This window comes from Bos indicus x Bos taurus, chromosome 5 (assembly GCF_003369695.1).
Source record: "Bos indicus x Bos taurus breed Angus x Brahman F1 hybrid chromosome 5, Bos_hybrid_MaternalHap_v2.0, whole genome shotgun sequence".
Classification (NCBI taxonomy): Eukaryota; Metazoa; Chordata; class Mammalia; order Artiodactyla; family Bovidae; genus Bos; species Bos indicus x Bos taurus.
The window spans coordinates 91,821,979-91,842,910 of NC_040080.1; the positions used below are offsets into that span (position 1 = coordinate 91,821,979).

The 20,932-nt window shown below is 50.9% G+C and overlaps 1 protein-coding gene and 1 non-coding gene across 4 annotated transcripts in view; one reads left to right on the forward strand and one right to left on the reverse strand.

The window, feature by feature from the left end:
* Positions 1 to 100: 100 nt before the first annotated feature.
* The window catches only part of GALNT6 (polypeptide N-acetylgalactosaminyltransferase 6), a 38,438-nt gene continuing 17,606 nt past the window's right edge, over positions 101 to 20,932 (reverse strand). For all 3 annotated transcript variants that reach the window (XM_027542909.1, XM_027542911.1, XM_027542910.1), the window contains 8 exons: positions 14,042 to 14,191; positions 12,766 to 13,000; positions 9,201 to 9,318; positions 6,927 to 7,127; positions 6,259 to 6,390; positions 5,550 to 5,651; positions 3,433 to 3,585; positions 101 to 1,740 (listed from right to left, as the gene is read on the reverse strand). In XM_027542909.1, coding sequence (XP_027398710.1) covers positions 1,627 to 1,740; positions 3,433 to 3,585; positions 5,550 to 5,651; positions 6,259 to 6,390; positions 6,927 to 7,127; positions 9,201 to 9,318; positions 12,766 to 13,000; positions 14,042 to 14,191 — 1,205 coding nt within the window. In that variant the 3' untranslated portion in view covers positions 101 to 1,626. The remainder of the gene's footprint in view (positions 1,741 to 3,432; positions 3,586 to 5,549; positions 5,652 to 6,258; positions 6,391 to 6,926; positions 7,128 to 9,200; positions 9,319 to 12,765; positions 13,001 to 14,041; positions 14,192 to 20,932) is intronic.
* On the forward strand, positions 15,545 to 15,617 carry TRNAG-CCC. The gene has a single exon. It is a non-coding gene; the product is annotated as a tRNA-Gly (tRNA).

Here is a 20,932-nt window from a genome sequence, read left to right on the forward strand (position 1 = left end):
AACTTTTCAGATGTGCGTGGTTCTTCACAACTCGAAGCAGCAGATCCTCCAAACAGATCAGCTAAGGGACAAGCCAGAAGAAGAGGAACCCAATGCCAGCTTCCTTCACCCATGCCATAAAACCTTTATTTCCATTGGGATCTATGTGCCATTCTCTTCTCTTGCTGGGAAAGAACTTTCCCCTTTCCCCGCTGCTGGCCACTCTTCTTTCTCTTTGGCTGGGCTACCCCATGGGACCTAGACTTCCTGAGTGGGAAGGAGAGGCAGCTGTGGTCCCATGGCACCCTCATGTGGTGATCCCCAAGGTGACAGCTCGCTACTCAAAGTAGGAATCCCTCCTGGAAGCAATGAGTCCTCTTTCAGGCAGCTGGGGTTCTCTACTTCAGGCAAAGCGGCCATGTGTGGTGGGGTCCAACTTGCTTGGAGAAGAGCCGAGGTGCACAGCAGGCCTGCTCCACGTGGGGAGTTCACGCGAGAACAGCAGACCGGGCCAGTCACAAAGTCATGCTCCAGGCTACCCGTGAGCCCTGCTTCCTCAGACTTCCCAGGGATTCTGTTAGCCTTATCTGGGTCCTAGCCTCTGGGTTGCCATTACCTCCTTGTGTGGCCTAGGGCAAGTAACTTCTCTTATCTGGCTTTGGTTTCATAATATGAAAATGATAGGCTTGGATTAAAACAAGGATTTTTAAATTGTGCTTGCAGACCTTTGGAAAATCAGGGTCTGGTGGGCACTGCCCTCATCCCGCCTTCATTTTCATCCATGGCTAATTTCTTTGGAACTACCTTATACGAGGAGCATTGAAAAAAAGGCTCTGGGACCTAAACCTGAGAAATCACCAGCTAGCTCCACAAGGTTTCTTTCAAAATGGACATCACAGGATTCCCAAATGTGGTCTCCCTCATGGTTACCTGGCTCCACTGTTCTAGGCTTTATGGAGACCAGTCAGCCAGAAAGGATCAGACTGGAGTGAAAAAAGAGTGGAGAGTTGATGGCTAGTTGCTTAGTGTTCTCGTGGTGGGAGGAGCCTGGGTTCAAGGTTCACATTTGAGCCTCAGTTTCAGCTCCAGCCACGCACCAGCTGTGGAATACAGACCAGCTCCTTTACTTCTCTCTGCCTCAGTTTTCTTGTCTATAAAATGGGCACGGTGATTCCTGTCTTTCTCACAGGACTGTTGTGTACCTGTCAAGCACTGTCAAGGTGCTTCAGGTAAAAACAGCAAGGAAGACTTAGACCTCCAATTCCTCTGATAGACTCTATAGTTCAGTGGAGGCTGCAGGTGTCCTAGATGACCAGGGATCCAGGATGTGGCTGCAGAGGTGCTTTCCTTGAGTTTGGCATTGCTGCCCCGGGTCCTTCCCCAGCTGCCTCCTTTGCTTTGAAGGTCTGTTTCTTGGACAGAAGGAAAGCTCTAGGCCCCGTCTTATGTGTTCTAATGGTCTTGTCCACCAATGTGGAGGAAAGAAAACAGGCCCAATGTTGTTGCAAGGAGTAGGAAGGTTCTGCCTTGACTTCCATTGGGTTTGAAATCCATCTTTAAGGCTGACAGGGAAGCTGCTGGTCAGGTTCCCCCAGATTCTGTTTCCTGAGAAGCTTGTGGGAACTCCCACAGGGGGCGATCCAGGGCCTAAATGAAGAGCCAGTGCTGGTGGGGATCACTGGGGTTGCAGGTGGCCATGACTGGCTTTTTGTCTTTGGATGTCAGGCAGGTACCAGATCCTGAGTTCCTGATGAGTTGATCCTAAAAGATGACACAGCAAAACAAAGGGTCAATTTAGGCCTCAGACTTCTGATAGTACTGCCAGGGGGAATGAGATGAGGACAGTGAACCAAAGGGAAGGGAAATCCAGAAAGGCACAGGGCAGGTACTTCCGCATTCCTTTCCTTGGATGCCAGATACTCTGATGAGATGCATTCCTGTGCTGGGTGCCAATTCCCCACCTCCAGCTTTAGCATGAATAACTGCAACACAGGAAGGCAGGACCATGGGCTAACTGAAAAATGCTTTCAGGACGAAATGAAAATGAAAACTGCCTCCAGACGGCCAATCTCAAAGACCTGGGCCACTGCGGTCTACCCGCACTTTCTGCCTTTGATCATATTCAGACTACTCCCTTCGCTGTAGCCCCAAGGTTAGGCTCCTCTTTTCCTAAGCCCAGGACTAGGGATTGGGGTGGAGTGGGTGTGGAGGCTCATCGGAGGCTGCTAGTTTGAGTCCGATCCTGTAGAAGTTACATCATTCATCCCGAGGCAGGGCAGTGTAATGGAAAGAACCAGTGCTTTTGAGTCAGACTTATCTAGATCCCACCACTTCATGGGAAATAGATGGGGAAACAGTGGAAACAGTGTCAGACTTTATTTTTTGGGGCTCCAAAATCACTGCAGATGGTGATTGCAGCCATGAAATTAAAAGACGCTTACTCCTTGGAAGGAAAGTTATGACCAAACTAGATAGCATATTGAAAAGCAGAGACATTACTTTGCCGACAAAGGTGCGTCTAGTCAAGGCTATGGTTTTTCCTGTGGTCATGTATGGATGTGAGAGTTGGACTGTGAAGAAGGCTGAGTGCCGAAGAATTGATGCTTTTGAACTGTGGTGTTGGAGAAGACTCTTGAGAGTCCCTTGGACTGCAAGGAGATCCAACCAGTCCATTCTGAAGGCGATCAGCCCTGGGATTTCTTTGGAAGGAATGATGCTAAAGCTGAAACTCCAGTACTTTGGCCACCTCATGCGAAGAGTTGACTCATTGGAAAAGACTCTGATGCTGGGAGGGATTGGGGGCAGGAGGAGAAGGGGACGACAGAGGATGAGATGGCTGGATGGCATCACTGACTCGATGGACGTGAGTCTCAGTGAACTCAGGGAGTTGGTGATGGACAGGGAGGCCTGGCGTGCTGCGATTCATGGGGTCGCAAAGAGTCGGGCACGACTGAGCGACTGATCTGATCTGATCTATCTAGGTCTGAACCCCAGGTCTACCATTTACTAGTGAAGGATCTTGGGCCAGACACAAACTTGCTGAGCTGCTTCTGGCCCATCTCTAGTCATGGGGACACCACCTACTTGGGAAGAGCCTTTGGAAGATTAACCAAACCAAAGTACGTGAGTGTACAGCCTTGTGCTTAGCACACAGAGGCCAGGCGGGAACCATGAGTGACTCTTCATCTACTGGAGTTCAGCCTAAAAATACTTGAACTATGAGCTGGCCTTAGATCATGACCCCACCACCATCTTTATATTAACCAGAATCAACCATCACCAAACATTACTTAAGTCCTGTGAACCCTGCCTGTGACCAAGCTTACATTCTCCATACTTTCTACATTGTCTGGATCCATCTCATAGTATCTCAGGAAGAAGATGCAGAAGGAAGGGAGGGGGCAGTTGTGGTCTCAGGTTCTTGATTCTGAGCTTTTGGGACAGCTGACTCACCTGGGTGAATTCCCATTCCTCATCCTTGGGCACTTGGCTATTCTTGCCGGTGAAGTGACAGCTCCTAAGGCCCAGAGTGCCAGCACTGGCATGTAGACACAGCTGCTTTGCGATGTTGTGGCGAAGGTCTCTCTGGGTTGTGTACTCAAAGTACTAGAACACAAGGCAAGAGAAGGTTCTGAGGGACAGGTGGAGAGTTTGCCCGCCACCTCCCAAAGCCAACAGCCCAGAGATACCAATCACAGATGGCCTCTTGGGGAGGAAGTGAGTGGGTGCCAAGATTTCAGTAATTCATGTGCCACCGTATCTGGGTTATACTGGAATAATAGATAATAGTTACTAAATATTTTTTCTTTAGGTAAAAATTTAACTTAGGGAATTCCCTGGCAGTCCAGGGAACTTCCACTGCAGTGGGTATGGGTTCGATCCCTGGTCAGAGAACTAAGATCTTGCAAGCTGCAAGGCTCGATCAAAAAAAAAAAAAAAAAAAAGTGAAAAAAATGAACTTTGCCTCATTTAAAGCGTTATCTGTGAAATCATGTGTTTGATATGCTGCTTCTTTTTTTGTTACTAGATTCAGTTCAGTTCAGTCACTCAGTCGTGTCTGACTCTTTGCAACCCCATGAATCACAGCACGCCAGGCCTCCCTGTCCATCACCAACTCCCGGAGTTCACTCAGACTCACGTCCATCGAGTCAGTGATGCCATCCAGCCATCTCATCCTCTGTCGTCCCCTTCTCCTCCTGCCCCCAATCTTTCCCAGCATCAGGGTCTTTTCAAATAAGTCATCTCTTCGCATCAGGTAGCCAAAGTATTGGAGTTTCAGCTTCAACATCAGTCCTTCCAATGAACACCCAGGACTGATCTCCTTTAGGATGGACTGGTTGGATCTCCTTGCAGTCCAAGGGACTCTCAAGAGTCTTCTCCAACACCACAGTTCGAAAGGATCAATTCTTCGGTGCTCAGCTTTCTTAATAGAAAAAATGCTCACCAGTATACCACCTAAAATCACGGTGCAGGCCAGCGGTACAGGAAATGGCTTCAGAATGACTCTGTCTTCACTTGCACACGTTGGCATCCTATTCAGTGTCCCCTGCCACTTTTTCCTTCCTTCAGCTCTGCTTCAAGTGCCTCTTACTTATCAAATACTGGGCCTTCAGGGTAGATTGAGGAACTGGGGCCAGGGAGGTTACTAGTTATTCCTCAGGAAAGAGCTGGACATTGTAGCCTGGGGAAAATGGGCCCTTACAGTGGGTGCAGGTAACTGTGAGGTGTCAGTAGGGAGTTGTTTTGGGGTCACTGATGGGTGGTAGGATCAGAGTGGTAGCTTCCAGGCCGGGGACGCATTGAAGATAGTTGAATGTAAGGGCTTCCCTGGTGGTCCAGTGATTAAGAATACACTTTGCAATGCAGGGGACACCGGTTCGATCTTTGATCTGGAAATATCCCACATGCCTTGGGACACTAAGCCCCTGTGCTGCAGCTCCTGAGCCTACATTCTAGAGCCTCTGAGTCACAATTATGGAGCCCAGGTGTCACAACTATTGAAGCCTGAGCACCCTAGAGCCTGTGCTCTGCAGTAAGAGAAGCCACTGAAATGAGAAGCCCAAGTACTGTAACTAGAGAAAAACTGTGCAGCAATGAAGACCCAGATCAGCCAAAAATAAATAAATTTCAAAAGTCAAGTCAAAAGTTCATCACTTAAAAAATATAATAAATGGGCCTCCTGGAAATAGCAAAAAAAGAAAAAAAAAGTTGAGTGTAGGTGAGGGAACGGGCTCAAAAAATTTTCACGGTCACCCTAAAACATCACTCAGCAGCTCACATCCTCCAGCACGCTTCCTGTGATAAACAATCCTCCCCGCCAGCCCCTCTCTACCAGCCAGCACTGCCGCTCACTCCTCTCTGGATGCCCTTGATGCACACTTAGGACCTTATCTGTTTGTATCATGCGTTTCCCTTCAGACTGGGGGCTTCCTGAGGGCAGGACTAGTATCCCCTCCTCTTTCTGGATCTCTGCCCTAGTCCTCAGGAAAGACTACTCTGTGTGGAGAAAGGGGGTGTGTGCAGAGAGGAGGTGCCTGGGAGACAGGCCAGTCAGGGGCTGGGCTGTGTACCTGGTTGCCACCGAGGCCATGGCAGGTGTACAGGATGAGGGGCTTTCCCCCGTTGTTGTTCTCTCCCACATCCAGACAGTGATCCACGCCGAGGTTCTTGAGCTGCAGGATGGTGAACAGAGAGGGAGCCCAGGGGAACACAGTGAGGGGGGTTTTTGGTTTGTGGTGTGGGGTCCATCTGGAATAAATCTGCATGGCTGCATTCCCCCTCTCTGACCTTCCTCCCCCACTTATTAACCCAGATGCCTAGAGTGAATAGCAAATGAGGTGCAGAACCCAGGGGCTGGGCAAGGGCAGGGTGGGTAACCAGTCAGGTCTCTGGGAGAAGCCCTCAGCCTGTAGGAATGTCCTTCTGAGCAGTGGTTCTCCAAGTGTGATTCCCCCGACCTTCAGCATCGCCTGAGGGCTGGTTAGAAATGCAAATTGTCAGGCCCCATCCCAGTCCTCCTGAATCGACAGGCGGTGTCTTAACAAGCCTTTCTGGTGACTGATGCGAGTGGGTGAGAACTACTGCTAACAGGTGGTTTCCTCCTTATGAAGTTTTCAGCTAGTTCTAGAAGACCGAGCGGCCTCCAGGTCCCCCTCCTGGATAAACGAGTGTGGAGAGTAAAAATCGATTGTTTCTCATCCAGCTATGGGCTCAGTGGTCCTGAAAATTCTCCCGGGGCTTCTGGGATGATGGGTAGGCATATTTGTTCTCAAGACTCACAGCTCCAAAGAAGGTGGGCTTCAGGTCAGGGACAAACATCTCCGGGTAAACGTTGTCCAGGAACCAGGAAAAGTTGCGACAGTTTAGTCGCTCCCTCAGCTGCAGTCGTTCCGAAATGTCGCCAAAGGATTTCTGTCAATTAAGGCAGCCCCCAAAAGGTCAGTTTCACTAGTCTTGGCCTTCCTGCATGGGCAGATGTAGCCTAGGGGTTCTGGGACTACTTTCACCCAGAATGTGTCTCATGCTCATTCCCAGTCAGTTGGGGTCCCTGGCTCAGCTCCACATCTAATCCCAAACCCCTTGCCTTGGCTTTGGGATCCCCACCCATAGCACTCCCCATCTCCTGTGAACTCTCAGTTTTCCTCCAGTCTTCAATTCCTAGTTTCTCAGAGCAAAGTCATTCTTCCAATAAGAGGTTCTTCTTCCAAATCTCGTCTCCCTCCCCTTCTAAAAGATGCTAGGGCTCTCCAGGCAGGGACAACAAAGCCTGCCCTTCCTCATTCTCTAGCCTCCAAAATAGAGCCTGGGCTCTAGCTCCCAAGGCCTGAGGGGTAAAGGCACCGGGTGGAGGAGCTGAGTGGGCCTCCATCATCATGAAGCCCTGGATCAGGGTCTGCGATTATGCCCTTCTCTTCATCTGAACATCTCCTGAGCATCCCCCCTCTCACCTCTCGGGCCATCTGTGCTGCCTGCAGATTTCTCCTGTAGAAAATCTCCTTGTAGCCATCCATCCAGACCTCAGCCAGGCGCACTTGATTGCGAGCAATGACATTGATGCCCTTGGGGAAGGTGTGGGGGCTCTTGGTACGGAACACGTGTCCGACCACAGAGCAGGGGATAATCTCTAGCTGGCCGCCGCACTGCCACACCTGCCGTAAGATGAGACAGGATGGGGTTTTCAGCAGGTGGGTGGGACAACCTACCCCAAGCAACTCTGTTCCATTCCCAGGGTGCCAGACCCCAGGTCCACGAAATCAGGGAAATGCCCCTCTCTCCCCCTGGAAAAAAAGACACTGACTAGGCTTCATCACTGGAGAAGGCAATGACACCCTACTCCAGTACTCTTGCCTGGAAAATCCCATGGACGGAGGAGCCTGGTAGGCTGCAGTCCATGGGGTCGCTAAGAGTCGGACACGACTAAGCGACTTCACTTTCACTTTTCTCTTTCATGCATTGGAGAAGGAAATGGCAACCCACTCCAGTGTTCTTGCCTGGAGAATCCCAGGGACGGAGGAGCCTGGTGGGCTGCCGTCTATGAGGTCGCACAGAGTCAGACATGACTGAAGCGACTTAGCAGCAGCAGCAGCAGGCTTCATCACAGGCCATAACTACACAATCCCTGGCTCTCTGATGTGGTTCACTTTTGATTTAAGCAAGTGGAAATCTGCAGGGTCCTGAGGGTTACCAGGGCCCCCTTTGGAGAAGAGACAGATGGCCAAGTTTACATCCATCTACCTGCTCTGAGCTCTGGCGCCACCTGGCTTTTTGACCCAGAAAGGTGATTTCATCAGCTTACTCAAGTGTTACTGGAAACTCAGGAACTCAAGCTCCTTCAAATGGAGATGGACTTGTGACCCAATCAAAGCATCAATGCACTGATCAAAAGCCACCATCAGGTGGTTTATGGCAATCACCTGACCTTTAGTACAGTAGCCTCCTTACAGAAAGACTGAACAGAGGTCAGAGGCTCATGAACTAGCCCAGAATCAGGACCCTGGGAATTATGGTGCTAAGCTGGTGACCGTTCTCTGTCAGAGGGCTGGTTTAGGACACCCCTTCCGCTTGCATCTTCTCTTTTTTTAGGTTTTAGATTGGGAGGTATGTTGTTATTAATTTTATTTATTATTTATTTATTTATTTAATTGGAGGCTAATTACTTTACAATATTGTAGTGGTTTTGCCATACATTGACATGAATCAGCCACGGGTGTACATGTGTTCCCCATCCTGAACCCCCCTCCCACCTCCCTCCCCATCCCATCCCTCAGGGTCATCCCAGTGCATCAGCCCTGAGCACCCTGTCTCATGCATCGAACCTGGACTGGCGATCTGTTTCACATATGATAATATACATGTTTCAGTGCTATTCATACAGCAGCAACAGAAATGCATAATCATAGCCATAGTAACAGCAATGATGTCAATGAAGTGCTTATACATGCCAGGCATTGTGATAAGTGACTTCACTGTTGTTACTCAGTCCCTCAGTTGTGCCCGACTCTCTGCAACCCCATGGAATGCAGCACACCCGGCTTCCCTGTCCTTCACTAGCTCCCATAGTTTGCTCAAACTCATGTCCATTGAGTCGAAGATGCCATCCAAATGACTTCATAAGCAAGCTCATTTCCTTGTTAATTACTTTCCCCTGGTCGGAGATTTGTGTCGATTTCACCACAAGGAAGCCTTTCTTGCTAACCTAATCCTGATTTGCTTTATTCCTGGAATCTCTCAGAGTTCTGGGGTCCACCAGAATTTGGGCCATCATCTTCTCTTACAGTTATGAAGAGCATGCTGAGCGTAGGGGAGGGTAACTCCAAAGGCTACCAAGGCATGTGTCCTCTGACCTGGAAAGTGGAGCCTGGTTTTTCCAGAAAAAGGATAGTGACTGCTTACTGACCTGTCCCACCTTCACCCTAATTCTGTTCCCACAGACATCACGAAAGATGTCACTGGTCCCCAGATGTCCGGTCCCTGTTACCCAGCTATCCCTTCCCTCTGAGGGGTTCTGCCCAGTCATCTCTTCCCATATGTCCAATATGAGTCCCATGGCCCTGGACGGGGGGTGTGGGGGCAGAGGAAAGGTGGAGTCATGACGGGGAAGAGCCACCCTTCTAAGTTTAGCTCCAGATATGCCAACCCTGCTGCTGCCTAAGAGACAGGGTCTCAGGTCATCCGTACCCCGGGACATTGTGGTTCCCCCACGAAGCCCTCTTCGCTCTCACCCGGAAGGACATTTCCACGTTCTCCCCTCCCCAGATCTCCATCTGGTTATCATAGGTACCGATGTGCTCAAAGTAGGACTTGGAGATGGAGAAGAGGCCACCAGCAAACGTCGGGGATCTGGAGAGACAGAGGGAAAAGCATGTGCATCTTCTTGGGGGAAGGGGGCCGGAGCCCAGCCTGGAAAGGGGCGGACTCACTGCAGATGCTTCTAAGACTCCCTCCCTCCTCCTTTCTTCTTGTCTGGGATGTGCAGCCACTAACTCATTCACTTAGCAAATGTTTATTGAGCTTTTATTCTTTGCCTTCTAGGACCGGGTCCAAGAGAGATGTAAAGATCACGACTGTCTTCTGAAAGGTACTCATGGACTTCCCTGGAGGTCCAGTGGTTAAGAATCCGCCTTGCAATGTAGGGGACATGGGTTCGATCCCTGGTCTAGGAAGATTCTATAGGCCTTGGAGAGCTGGTGTACCTAGAGCCGGTTGTTTGCAACAAGACAAGCCACCACAATGAGAAGCCCGCGTGCAACAGTGAAGACTCAGCACAGCCAACAGTAAGTAAGTAAATAAATAATAATAAAAGGCACTTATTTACTCATCCAACTGGATATATTACACACGGGCTGCCTGGGGTTGTGCTATGTATTAGTCATACAGAGTAAAGAGACAGATCAGTAGAGAGACAGGGTAGTTGCTGAGAGAAAAGTCACCATCTTTTGCTTTCTGGCAGCAAAGTTCATAAAGCACAATAGATACTCAGTCATCAGAAGCTCTGTGAAAATGGTTTTGGACATAGGTGCTCCCGGAAACAGGGTAGGAAGTGAGGTGAAATTAAACTCAATTTGGACTAAAGGGAGCATTTGGAGATTACAAAAAGATTTTCTGGCTTTTGGACAAAGGCAGGGAGACACAGACCCACATTTAGATAAACTGACAAAACATCAAGAACTTAGATACCACGTTGCTCACAACAGGGGCTGAGCTAAGGACTGAAGGCAGGGGTGGGAGCTGGGGAGACAGGAGCGCACACATATCAGTCACAGTTGGTCTCTGTGCCAGGCCAGGCTGGCTCGGATGGGGCTTTGCTGCTCTCAGTGGGCGGCTCCATGTGGCACAGCCAAGCAGAAACCTCTGTAAGCCCAGGACCAGTCAAGGTGTTTCAGACACAGCAGGGCCTCAATCAGTATTCTCTGGCTGACTAGTCAAGGCAACCACACAGGAGCCTGAAATGGGTGTTACCCTACCGCTGTTCTCGTTGCCCTGAGGTTGGCTTATGTAGCCACCTTCTGGAAGGAATTTCGGTTGGGAAACCTTCAAGCTCAGGCAGGCTTTTTGTTCCTGGCTTTGGCTTCTCCTAGGGGGTTCTAAGCCAGCCCAAAAAAGGCTCAGAGAGTCCTGGACCCTAGATGAGCATTTTGGAACTAACTGGCTGTTTCTTGAGGGTCTCCTGGACCTAAGCCCGTCTCTTGGCTTTTTTCTTTTTAGTATTTATTTACTTATTTAGGCTGCACCAGGTCTTACTTGCGGCACTCAGGATCTTTAGTGTGGCAAAGGGGAACTAGGTCCCTGACCAGGGATCAAACCCAGATCCCTGCACTGGGAGCTCAGAATCTTAACCACCGGACCACCAGGGAAGTCCCTGTCTCTTGGTTTTGGGAGGTCCCTCTGACTAAGAAGTCACTGACAAATTATCTCTGAGGATAAACTTCACGGGGAGTGTCACTACAGACCCACAACCAATAGGCAACCTCTGGAAACTCTCTGTATTTTCAGAGAAAACCTTCTGTATTTGCCAGGGCCTACTTCCTGAGGTCCCCTGGGTCCTCACCTCTCCTTAGTCTCCTGTTGACATTGGGAGTGGAGGAAGAGAGGGTGCTGCCTGCAGGTCTCCTGGTGGGTACCCAGCAAAGTGCCTGAGGCAAGCAAGCACAGCACCAGGGCATTCGGACCAGGGAGCAGACTCATTGCTCAAACACTGGAGCTTTGTCTTCCTGCTGCATGGTCTTTGGACATTGGAGCAGGGGACGTCAGTGATGGGTGGGGGCCAGGTGCCCTGTCCCTGACTGTGCCACTGTGTGCCTGGCCCCTAGCTTGAGGGGAGGGGACTTTGTTGCTGTGCATCCCAAACAAAAGACATCTATGAATCAAGCAGAGAGTCAATAGGGAGTTCCAATTTCTTTTCTCTCTCCTGTCTTCTTTTTTCCTTTCTGCCCCTTCTGCTGCTTCTCTTCCTTCCAAAGGAGACAGAGCAGCTGGCTGTTCCAGATCCATGGGATTCCTTCCTGCAGCCTCTCTACTGAGGGTCTGGGCAGCATTTCTTAGGATCTAGGGACGTAGAAGAGGAAAAAGCCTTCCCTCCCAACTCTGCTCACTATATCCCCAACTCTGCTTCCCACCACCCCTGGTATATGTTTGATTGAACCTTCAGTTTCCTGGCCAGTATAGAAAAACAGTGGTACAGATAATCCAGAAGCAATGGATACTCTAAAACTCACTTCTCAACTCAGTCTGGTTGAGACGTCTGTGGTCTCCAACAGCACCCACAGGCAGTCTGAGAGGGAGGAGCAGGGTGGGTGTGTTGGGAGAAGGCAAACCCAGCTGGGCATCAAACGATGGATAAACTTTTAAGCACCTGTCTTCTAGCTCAGGGGCTGGCAGACTGTGGCCTGTGGGTCAAAGCTGGCCTGCCTTTCCACGGTTCTGGCATAGAATAGTTTTTACATTTTGGAAAGATTCTTCTTTGTAGCTGCATGTGTGTATGTGTGTGCGTGCTCAGTCGTGTCCAGCTCTTTGCAACCCGACAGACTGCAGCCCACCAGGCTCTTCTCTCCATGGGATTTTCCAGGCAAGAATACTGGAGTAGGTTGCCATTTCCTACTCCAGGGGATTGAACCTGCATTTCTTGCATCTCCTGCACTGGCAGGCAGATTCTTTACCACTGCGCCACCTGGGAAGCCCTAGCCTGGCCAAACCTAAAATATCTGCTATCTGGCCCTTTCCTGAAAAAGTTCAGGACAACCGCAACACATTGCCAATTGCAGGACATTTGTCTATCTTCCTTTAAGACGTTCTCAGTCAGAGATGGCCACTTGGCTGCACACATCACCCCCTCTTATTATAATGGCTGTTTTACAATGGTCTCTACCCACTATGTCTCTGCAAGCAGCAGTCATGTCCTTTCTACCTGTAGGGAAGAAATAATGAGACAAAGTACAGAAAGCCCTGAACCCAGGGCCTAGCACAAGGAAGATGGAGAGTGAGGGCCAACTGTTATGTACTGGGCAGGACAGCACCATGGTGGGGGGACAGGCTTGTGGCCAACTGGTGGGATGGGCATTCTTGCTCCCCCAGTTTCCAGGCTGGTATAGTCTGGGGCCAACTGTTAACTACCAGGAACCTCAGTGTTCTCATCTGCAAAACAGGCTAATCATAGTAGCTACCTCAAGGGGATGATGATTAAATATGCTAAGCTCTTCACACAACACCTAATAAACACTGACCTGAGATGGCCCGGGTCCCTGTGACTGCAGAGGCCAGGCTGGGGGCCCACAAGGCTACGGTACTTACTTGATGGGGTAGGTCTCATCCTTGCGCCTCTGCTTCTCTCGTGCCGGTAAAACCTCCCAGCCGAAGGTCAGGCTCCAGTCAAAGTTGCCCCGACTCTGGACTCGGCCCCTCTGGACAGGCTTGGAGAACTCAAAAGTGTTCAGGTCAATGGTGACGATGTTTGGGCTCACCACCACCGTCTCGTCCTCGGCGATGCGAGCCAGGAGTGGCTCCAGCCAGCCGTGGAAGCACTCACCTGCAGGCCGGGGCCAGGAGACAGCAGTCAGGGTGCTGCCCCCCAGCCAGCCTGCGCCTCCCGGCCAGTGGGGAGCCCCAGGAGGACAAGTACCCGCTCCCCAGTGGTAGGCAGGAAAACACGTGCAAGCTCCATAGCCACAGAGAGCAGAGATCTCCCAGGACCCGCCTACCCCTGCCCCTCCTCCCAGACAGGTGCAAATGGCTTTGGAGGGGAGAACAGAGGTATCAGGGGAGTAACATGGAGGCTCCAAAGGCACAGGGAGGCCGTAGAGGGCTGTCTTCAGGGTCTGCAGGCTAGCCACTCAGTTGACTCTCCCCCCCGAGTGAGGGTCTCATGAGGGGGTGCCCCTCTCCCTGGGGTCTCTGCACCTCATGCTTCAGCTCTAGCTGCAGAATAATCACCCCTTGGGGATTTCTGATGAACCGCAGAGATGATTTGGCCCCTGGAGTGATGATTTTGTTGGTGAGTATGGCTGGCATCCTTATCCCACTTGATAAAGGAGAAGACTGAGGCTCAGTTAATGGCAGGGTCAGAACACAAATCCAGGTCTTCTGACTCCAAGTCTACAGCTTCTCAGAATATGTATCACTGCTTTCAGGGGACATTTTTCCCCCCTGACAACAGCAAGGGAAGTGTGTTGTTTGGGGGCAAAAAGCAGGCCTTCCTTTCCATGTGGAAAGGGCCACACCGAACAGCGCCCAGAGGTAATAGGAGCCTGTCGGAGGGGCTGAGCTCAGAATGAGGTACAGATCAGGGGAGCGGGGAGAGGAGTGTCTGGGTTCTAGAGCATCCTCCCAGCAACTGTGGGGTCACCATAGTTTTAGGTTTTAGTTTTAGTGGTTTTAGGGCTGTGCGTGCCTCCTGATAACCATCCTAGGGAATGGGGTGAGAGAAGGGTAGAAGAATCTGGGGGAGTCCCAAGCCTGCTTCGCTCCTGGGACAGCAGAGCAGGCAGGGGCCTGGGTGATGCGGGGGTCCAAGCTTTTCCTTCTGCCAGGGAGGGAAGCGGGGCAGAGCCAGGACGGCCCCTTTACTCACAGTGGGCATCCAGGAAGGTGAGCACCTCCGCCTGGGCCACGCTGGCCCCCAGCAGCCGGGCGGTGATCAGCCCCTTCCTCTCCTGCTGCCGCACCACCTGCACCACCTGCAGCTGCTTCACGTACCGCTCCAGGGGCTCCTTCAAGTACTCTGGAAGGCACAGGGTCATTGCCACCCGCTCGACACCTTGTCACAACCTAACTCCCCATCGCACTTCCCAGGTGGCGCGCGTGGTAGAGAACTCGCCTGCCAATGCAGGAGACGTAAGAGACGTGGGTTCGATCCCTGGGTCGGGAAGATCCCCTGGAGGAGAGCATGGCAACCCACTCCAGTATTCTTGCCTGGAGAATCCCATGGACAGAGGAGCCTGGCGGGCTACAGTCCATGGGGTCGCACAGAATCGGACACAACAGAAGTGACTTGGTGGTGGTTTAGTTGCTCAGGCGTGTCCGACTCTTGCAACCCCATGGACTGCAGCCTGCCAGGCTCCTCTGTCCATGGGATTCTCCAGGCAAGAATACTGGAGTGGGTTGCCATTTCCTTCTCCAGGGGATCATCCCGACTCAGAAACTGAACCGGGTCTCCTGCACTGCAGGCAGACTCTTTACTGACTGAGCTACAAGGGAAGCACACATAATCTTCTGTGGGTGCCAGGTCCGGGCACTCTCAGGCCTCCAGCAGGCCTGCATTTTAACCCTCTCTCGCACCTACTGTGCTGAGCAACTTCACCAAAGACCAAGGTGGGCGTCGGGGGATGGAGGAGGTTCCCACAGCACATGGCCACCTTGCCAGGACACTCCACTGGCTCCGCAGTGCCCACCCTGTGTCTGTGTTCCGGGGCGACTTCTCTGATGCTAGAGACAGGACCTCAGAGCTGTGTTTCTTTGGTTTCAAATCAAGTATAAACTTCTGTTGATGGCTCTCGGATGCCTCTTTTGGCCTCAGCTCCCTCTCAGCTCCCGATTTTCAGAGCTGTGTCTCAGGCCTCCCCTCCTTTCCACACGAGGGTTTGGCAGTCATTTCTCTGTGTCCGAGTCCCTGTCTCCCAGGCTCTTCAGAGCAAGCCTGACAGGTAGAGCATACACAAGTGTTCATTTCTGGCTTCTGGGGCAGCAGCAAGAAGTCTTACTCTAATCCTCTTTATTACCTCCTCTGCACGTGGAATTTTTAGGAAGATGAAATGATGCAGAACAGCTCTTAAATTAAATTTAAAAACCAGATACCCAGATACCCAGTGCCTACATAGCCAGGCAGAGAAGTGAGCTTCTCTGCCCAGGGAGCGGGCGACTGCAGGGTAGGTGATGAAGGAACAGCCAGAAGTGGCACAGGGCTGGGGGAGACTGCAGGAGGGGCCAACGCCCGAATTGGAGAGGGGGTGTGGAAAGCTCTTTGAAGGGCGGGGTATCTGATGAGATTTCCAGTTCATTCTGAGAGAGGGCTCACTTCAGGACCCTTGTAAATCAGTCAGAAACCCTCAGAGCATTAAAAATAGCCCTAGGGACTTCCTTGGTGGTCCAATGGCTAAGACTCTGCACTCCCAATGCAGGGAGCCCAGGTTCGGTTCCTGGTCAGGGAACTAGACCCCACATGCCGCAAGAAGATCGATCTTGTGTGCCGCAACTAAGACCCCGTGCAGCCAAATAAACAAATAATAAAAAATAAACTACACTTACTCAAGATTTAAAATATATACATAGTTTTAAAAAATAACCCTATTCTGAAGCAATCCATCTTGGAACAGTCCAAATCGTAGTGATGATTCATTAAGTGCTGTTTTGGTTTATCTGTGCAGCTGCTCTGTTCCCCACTGTGCAGAATGGATGGCCTGTGGTTTCAGAAGTGGTGGTGTGGGGCAGGAGTGAAGGCTGACTGCGTCCTTTCTCTCTCGAGGGGTGTGGGGTCAGCCCAGTGCTTAGGCCTTGCTCCCAGCGTCATATCGCACAAACTGGGGGCTGATCTCTCCCTCTCTACTTCTTATTTTTGGCCATGCCATGTGGCATGTGGATCTTGGTTCTCTGACCAGGGACTGAACCAGGGTCCTCGGCAGTGGAAGCATAAAGTCTTAACCACTGGACTACCTGGGAAGTCCCTCTCTCCACTTTGAAACACACACACACACACACACATTGTGTCCAAATACTGGAGCATCTACTACATGCCAGGCATGGGACCAGATGCCTCCATGCTGACTTTCTTATTTAATCTTCTCTGTGAAGAATAAAGAGCTTCCCACGGAGCTCAGTGGTAAAGAATTCACCTGCCAACGCAGGAGCCCCAAGAGACACAGGTTTGACCCCTGGATTGGGAAGATCCCCTGGAGAAGGAAATGACAACTCACTCCAGTATTCGTGCCTGGAGAATCCCCATGGATAGAGAAGCCTGCTGGGCTACAGTCCATGGGGTCACCAAGAGTCTGACATGACTGAGCGACTGAGCACCCACGTGAAGATTAAAATGTTATGAAATAGGAAGTATTGTCCCTGGGGTTTATGAGTCAAAATTAGCCTCATTTGGCAGCTTCAGCCCAGCACTCACTTAGGGTATACCTGCGAACATGCTGCCAGGTGCCAGCCACTGTCCCGGGCAGGTCTGGGTCCTGCCTGCTCAGAGCTCCTAGGCTCATCCTCCAGGCACAGGCCCCAGCGTGGGCTCTAACAGGGAGGTGGGAGGAACTCTGCGTTTCCCCTGAGAACATAGCTGTGCTCACAGGAAGTTCGTGTGATGGAGAGAACCCAGAGACAGAACATCAGAGGAAGTGGGTTTTGTGGTAATGGCCCGCCACACACTGAGCCGCGAACGTCAGGGGCGCCTGAGCTCTACAGAGCCCTTTTCCCACCCCTTCTCTCCAATCCTGGCGGCTAGGCGGGACCTGGGAATTCTGGGCTTGAGCCTCAGGCTCTCTGAAGGGGGTGAGACAACACCCCTGAGTAATGTCCCTCTTTGGACCCACTGGACAGACACCCCAGAGCGGAGAGCAGCAGAGCTGAGCATGGAGGACAGATGGGCCCATCCATTCTCTCTTACAGTCCCCAGGTGAGAGCCTCCTCATTTAGGTTCATTCCGCACAATCAACGTCTACAAGACTCCTGTGAGCTCCCCTATATACGCCTGACTCAGTCCCTTGTGCGGAATACCATCTATATGCAGATGCCCCTGGGCCTTTTTTCCTGGCCTTAAATCTTCACTTGGATGACTAACAAACCACAAAACTGGATTTCTCTGGCGGTCCAGTGGTTAAGACTCCGCGCGTCCACTGAAAGGGACACAGGTTTGATCCCTGGTTGGGGAAGATCCTGCATGCCTCATGGCCAAATAAAAACAAAACAAAACAAAAAACCCAGAAACCTAACACGCCTGAAATGGAACCCCAGATTTCTTCCCCACCTGCCCTCCCAGCCTCCCCTGTGTACCATTATCCCAACAGCTGCTCTAACCTAGGAATTGTGCTAAACTCTCCCCCTCTTCCCACTCCCCACAATGTCCATCAGCAAGTAAGGCCAGTATTCCATCCTCACTGTACCTCAGCAATAATGTCTTAACTTATCTCCTGACCTCTATTCTATACCCCACCGCTTCCCAATCTACTCTTTTTTGTTTTTTTCAATTTTGACTTTTTTGTTCATCACAGATTTTTTTTTTTTTGCGTCAGTTTTTATTTTTATTTATTTTTTGGCCATGCTGCGAGGCACGTGGTATCTTAGTTCCCCAATCAGGGATTGAACCCATGCCTCCTGCAGCGGAAGCACATAGTCTTAACCGCTGGACCACCAGGGACGTGCCCCCAGTCTCCTCTTGACACAGCACCCACAGTGAATTCTCCAAACCACAAATCAGATCATGTCACTATAATGGTTTAAAATTTCACTTAAAAAAGTGAATCCAAGACTTCACTGGTGATTCAGTGGTAAAGAAACTACCGGCCAATGCAGCCGAGACAGGCTCGATCCCTGATCCCGGAAGATCCCACATGCCCTGAAGCAACTAAGCCCATGGGCCACAACTATTGAGCCTGTGCTTTAGGCCCTGGGAACTGCAACTACTGAGTCCATGTGCTGCAGCTCCTGAAGCCCGAGTGCCCTAGAGCCTGTGCTCGGCAGCAAGAGAAGCCACGGCAATGAGAAGCCTGCGCACCACAACCACAGTGTAGCCTCCTACTCTCCATGAGCAGAGAAAAGCCTGTGCAGCAATGAAGACCCGGCTCAGCCATTAAAAAAAAAAAAAAAAAAGAATCCAGAGACTTCCCTGCTGGTCCAGTGGTTAAGACTGCATCTCCCAATGCAGGGGTCATGGGCTCAACCCCTGGTCGGGGAACTAAGGTCCCACATGCTTCAGGGTGCCACCAAAAATTAAAAAAAAAAAAAAATCTAAACAGTATGATAGCTTCTCAAAAAATTAAACAAAGAACTACCATATGATACAGCAATTCCACTTCTGGGTATTTAATAAAATAATAGAGATCAGGAGTCAAACAAGTATTTGTACACCCATGTGGATAGCAATATTTTGGCTATTATTCACAATAGCCAAAAATGTGGCAACAATCCCAAATCTCCATGGGTGAATGAATGAATAAAAAATGTGAACTATACTAACAATGACATGCGTGTGTGCTCTGTGCGTGCTCAGCCACTTCAGTCGTGTCTGACTCTTTGAGACCCCATGGACTGTAGCCCACCAGGCTCCTCTGTCCATAGGATTCTCCAGGCAAGAATACTGGAGTGGATTGGTCGTGCCCTTTTCCAGTCTTAAAAAGGAAGCAAATTCTGACACATCACAACATGGATGAACCTGGAAGATGTTACGCTTAGTGAAATAAGCCAGACACAAAAGGTCACAAACTGCATGATTCCACTTATACAAGATATTGAGAGTAGTCAAATTCCTAGACCGGAAGTGGAATGGGGGTTGCCAGGGGCTGAGGTGCTGGGAATAGGGAGTTTAATGGGCGCAGAGTTTCAGTTTGGGAAGCTGAAAGAGTTCTGGCGATGGTTTTACAACAATGAGAATATATTTAATGCCACTGCATGGCACACTTAAAAATGGTGAAGATGGTAAATTTTATGTATATTTTACCACACCCCCCCTAAAAGTCCAAACACTGACTGCTGCTCGCAAAGGTCTTGCGATTCAGCGCTGTTCACCTCTGTAAACTCAGTTTGCACCAGTGCTGTTTCTGCCTCCTTGCTCACATCTCTGCAGTCACCCTGCTCTTTTTTCTGCTCAGCTCTCTGGGTCCCTGGTAAGTGTCTGAATTCCTCCCCCTCATTTAGTGAATTCCCACAGGAGGGTGGCATAGATTCCCTGCCTCAGCCTCCCCACCTGGGGCAGAGGGGGGCTTTGGACAAGGGAAGGCCTGTTGGGAGCATGGTGGATTGACAGGCTTGGAAAGGCCAGTTTTTGGGAGCTCGTGAAACATGCCAGATCAAGGGTGGGCCTCAGGTGCTGACCTGGCCATGCAGGAGGGAAGCCTGAGCCTGGGAAAGGACTGTGAGGTAGGAAAAGAAAAAGTTCTTCAGCCTGGCTCCAGACCTCTTTCTGATACCTGCCCCCTAGTATCAAATGCCTGTACACTTGTGCTCAAACCATGCTGCTGGGCACCTGGACAGGAGGACAGAGAGCCTGGACATTGAATTTCAGCACAGACACAGCCCTCATGTGTGTAATGAGAGCCAGTTAATCTGATCAAATGGTCAGTCGTGTGGGGAACTTTATCCCACTATGGCTGCAGAGATTACCGTGGATCTGAGGATATTTTTCTTTCTTTGCTGAAAGTCTCTCTAAAGTCTCAAAGCCCTCAAGGTAGGATGGTTTATCCTGGGGCCCACAAACTCCCTGAAATCACATGCACAAATGTGGGTGTGTGTACCCTTGTGGCAGCTGTGCACTATTCTAGGGACCGCCTGCGTCCTTAGTTGCTTCAGTCGTGTCTGACTCTTTGGGACCCCATGGACTGCAGCCCTTCAGGCTCCACTGTTCATGGGATTTAACAGGCAAGAATACTGGAGTCAGCTGCCATGCTCTCCTCCAGAGGATTTTCCCAACCCAGGGATCAAACCCGCACCCCCTGTGACTCTTGCATGGCAGGAAGATTCCTTACCTACTAAGCCACCTGGGAAGCCCTCTAGAGAGAAGGGCATAGCTTTTAACAGATTCTCAAAGGAGGCCAGGACCCAAGAAAGTAAGAACGGCTGGTTCTGGTTTTTCAGACAGGAGATTCTGAGATGCTGGACTCGGCTCTATGAGACAGTCCAGGGCAACAAGGGAGAGGCCACCAGAAGGAATGGGAACATGTCTGGTGGCCCAAGAGGCGCAGGCTCTTTGGAGTAGCTACTACCAAGTCCCCCTAACAGGCACAGGCCACTCTGCCTTTTTGAAACTGCCCATGCCAGCCTGGCACTATGTCATTGGCTGGCCTGGTCCAAGGAGTCACCCAGCTGGGCAGTGTGCCTTTTACTTACACAATTCTGAGTGACAAGCTGAGACAGTTTAGAAAACTCCACCCCATGTGATTCAAGGTGAGAAACTTCTGAGGGACGGGCCACTCAGGGTTGTGGGAATAAGGGTTACAAGACAGCCCAGTTTGAGCTGGAGGGCAATGGATACACCGGTTCCCATTCCTTACAACCATTCTATGCTCTTAAGATTCCCCAGAGGCCACTCCCAGGTCCCAACCCTCTCTGCCAGACTCTCTGCCCCTCCCTTTCCACAAGCTCATCTCTCTGCTCCCTGTCCACCAGACCCTTTGATGCATCTCTGATACTTGTCTGCCCTTCCCAGGAAAGTGGGAGCTCCCAGAGGAAACGGGCTCACAGAGCCATACTCAGCGCCTCCTCCCTCTGTCCTCCCTGGCTCTAGTCCTCTTTCCCAGGGGGCAGGAGGGGGCTGGGGGAG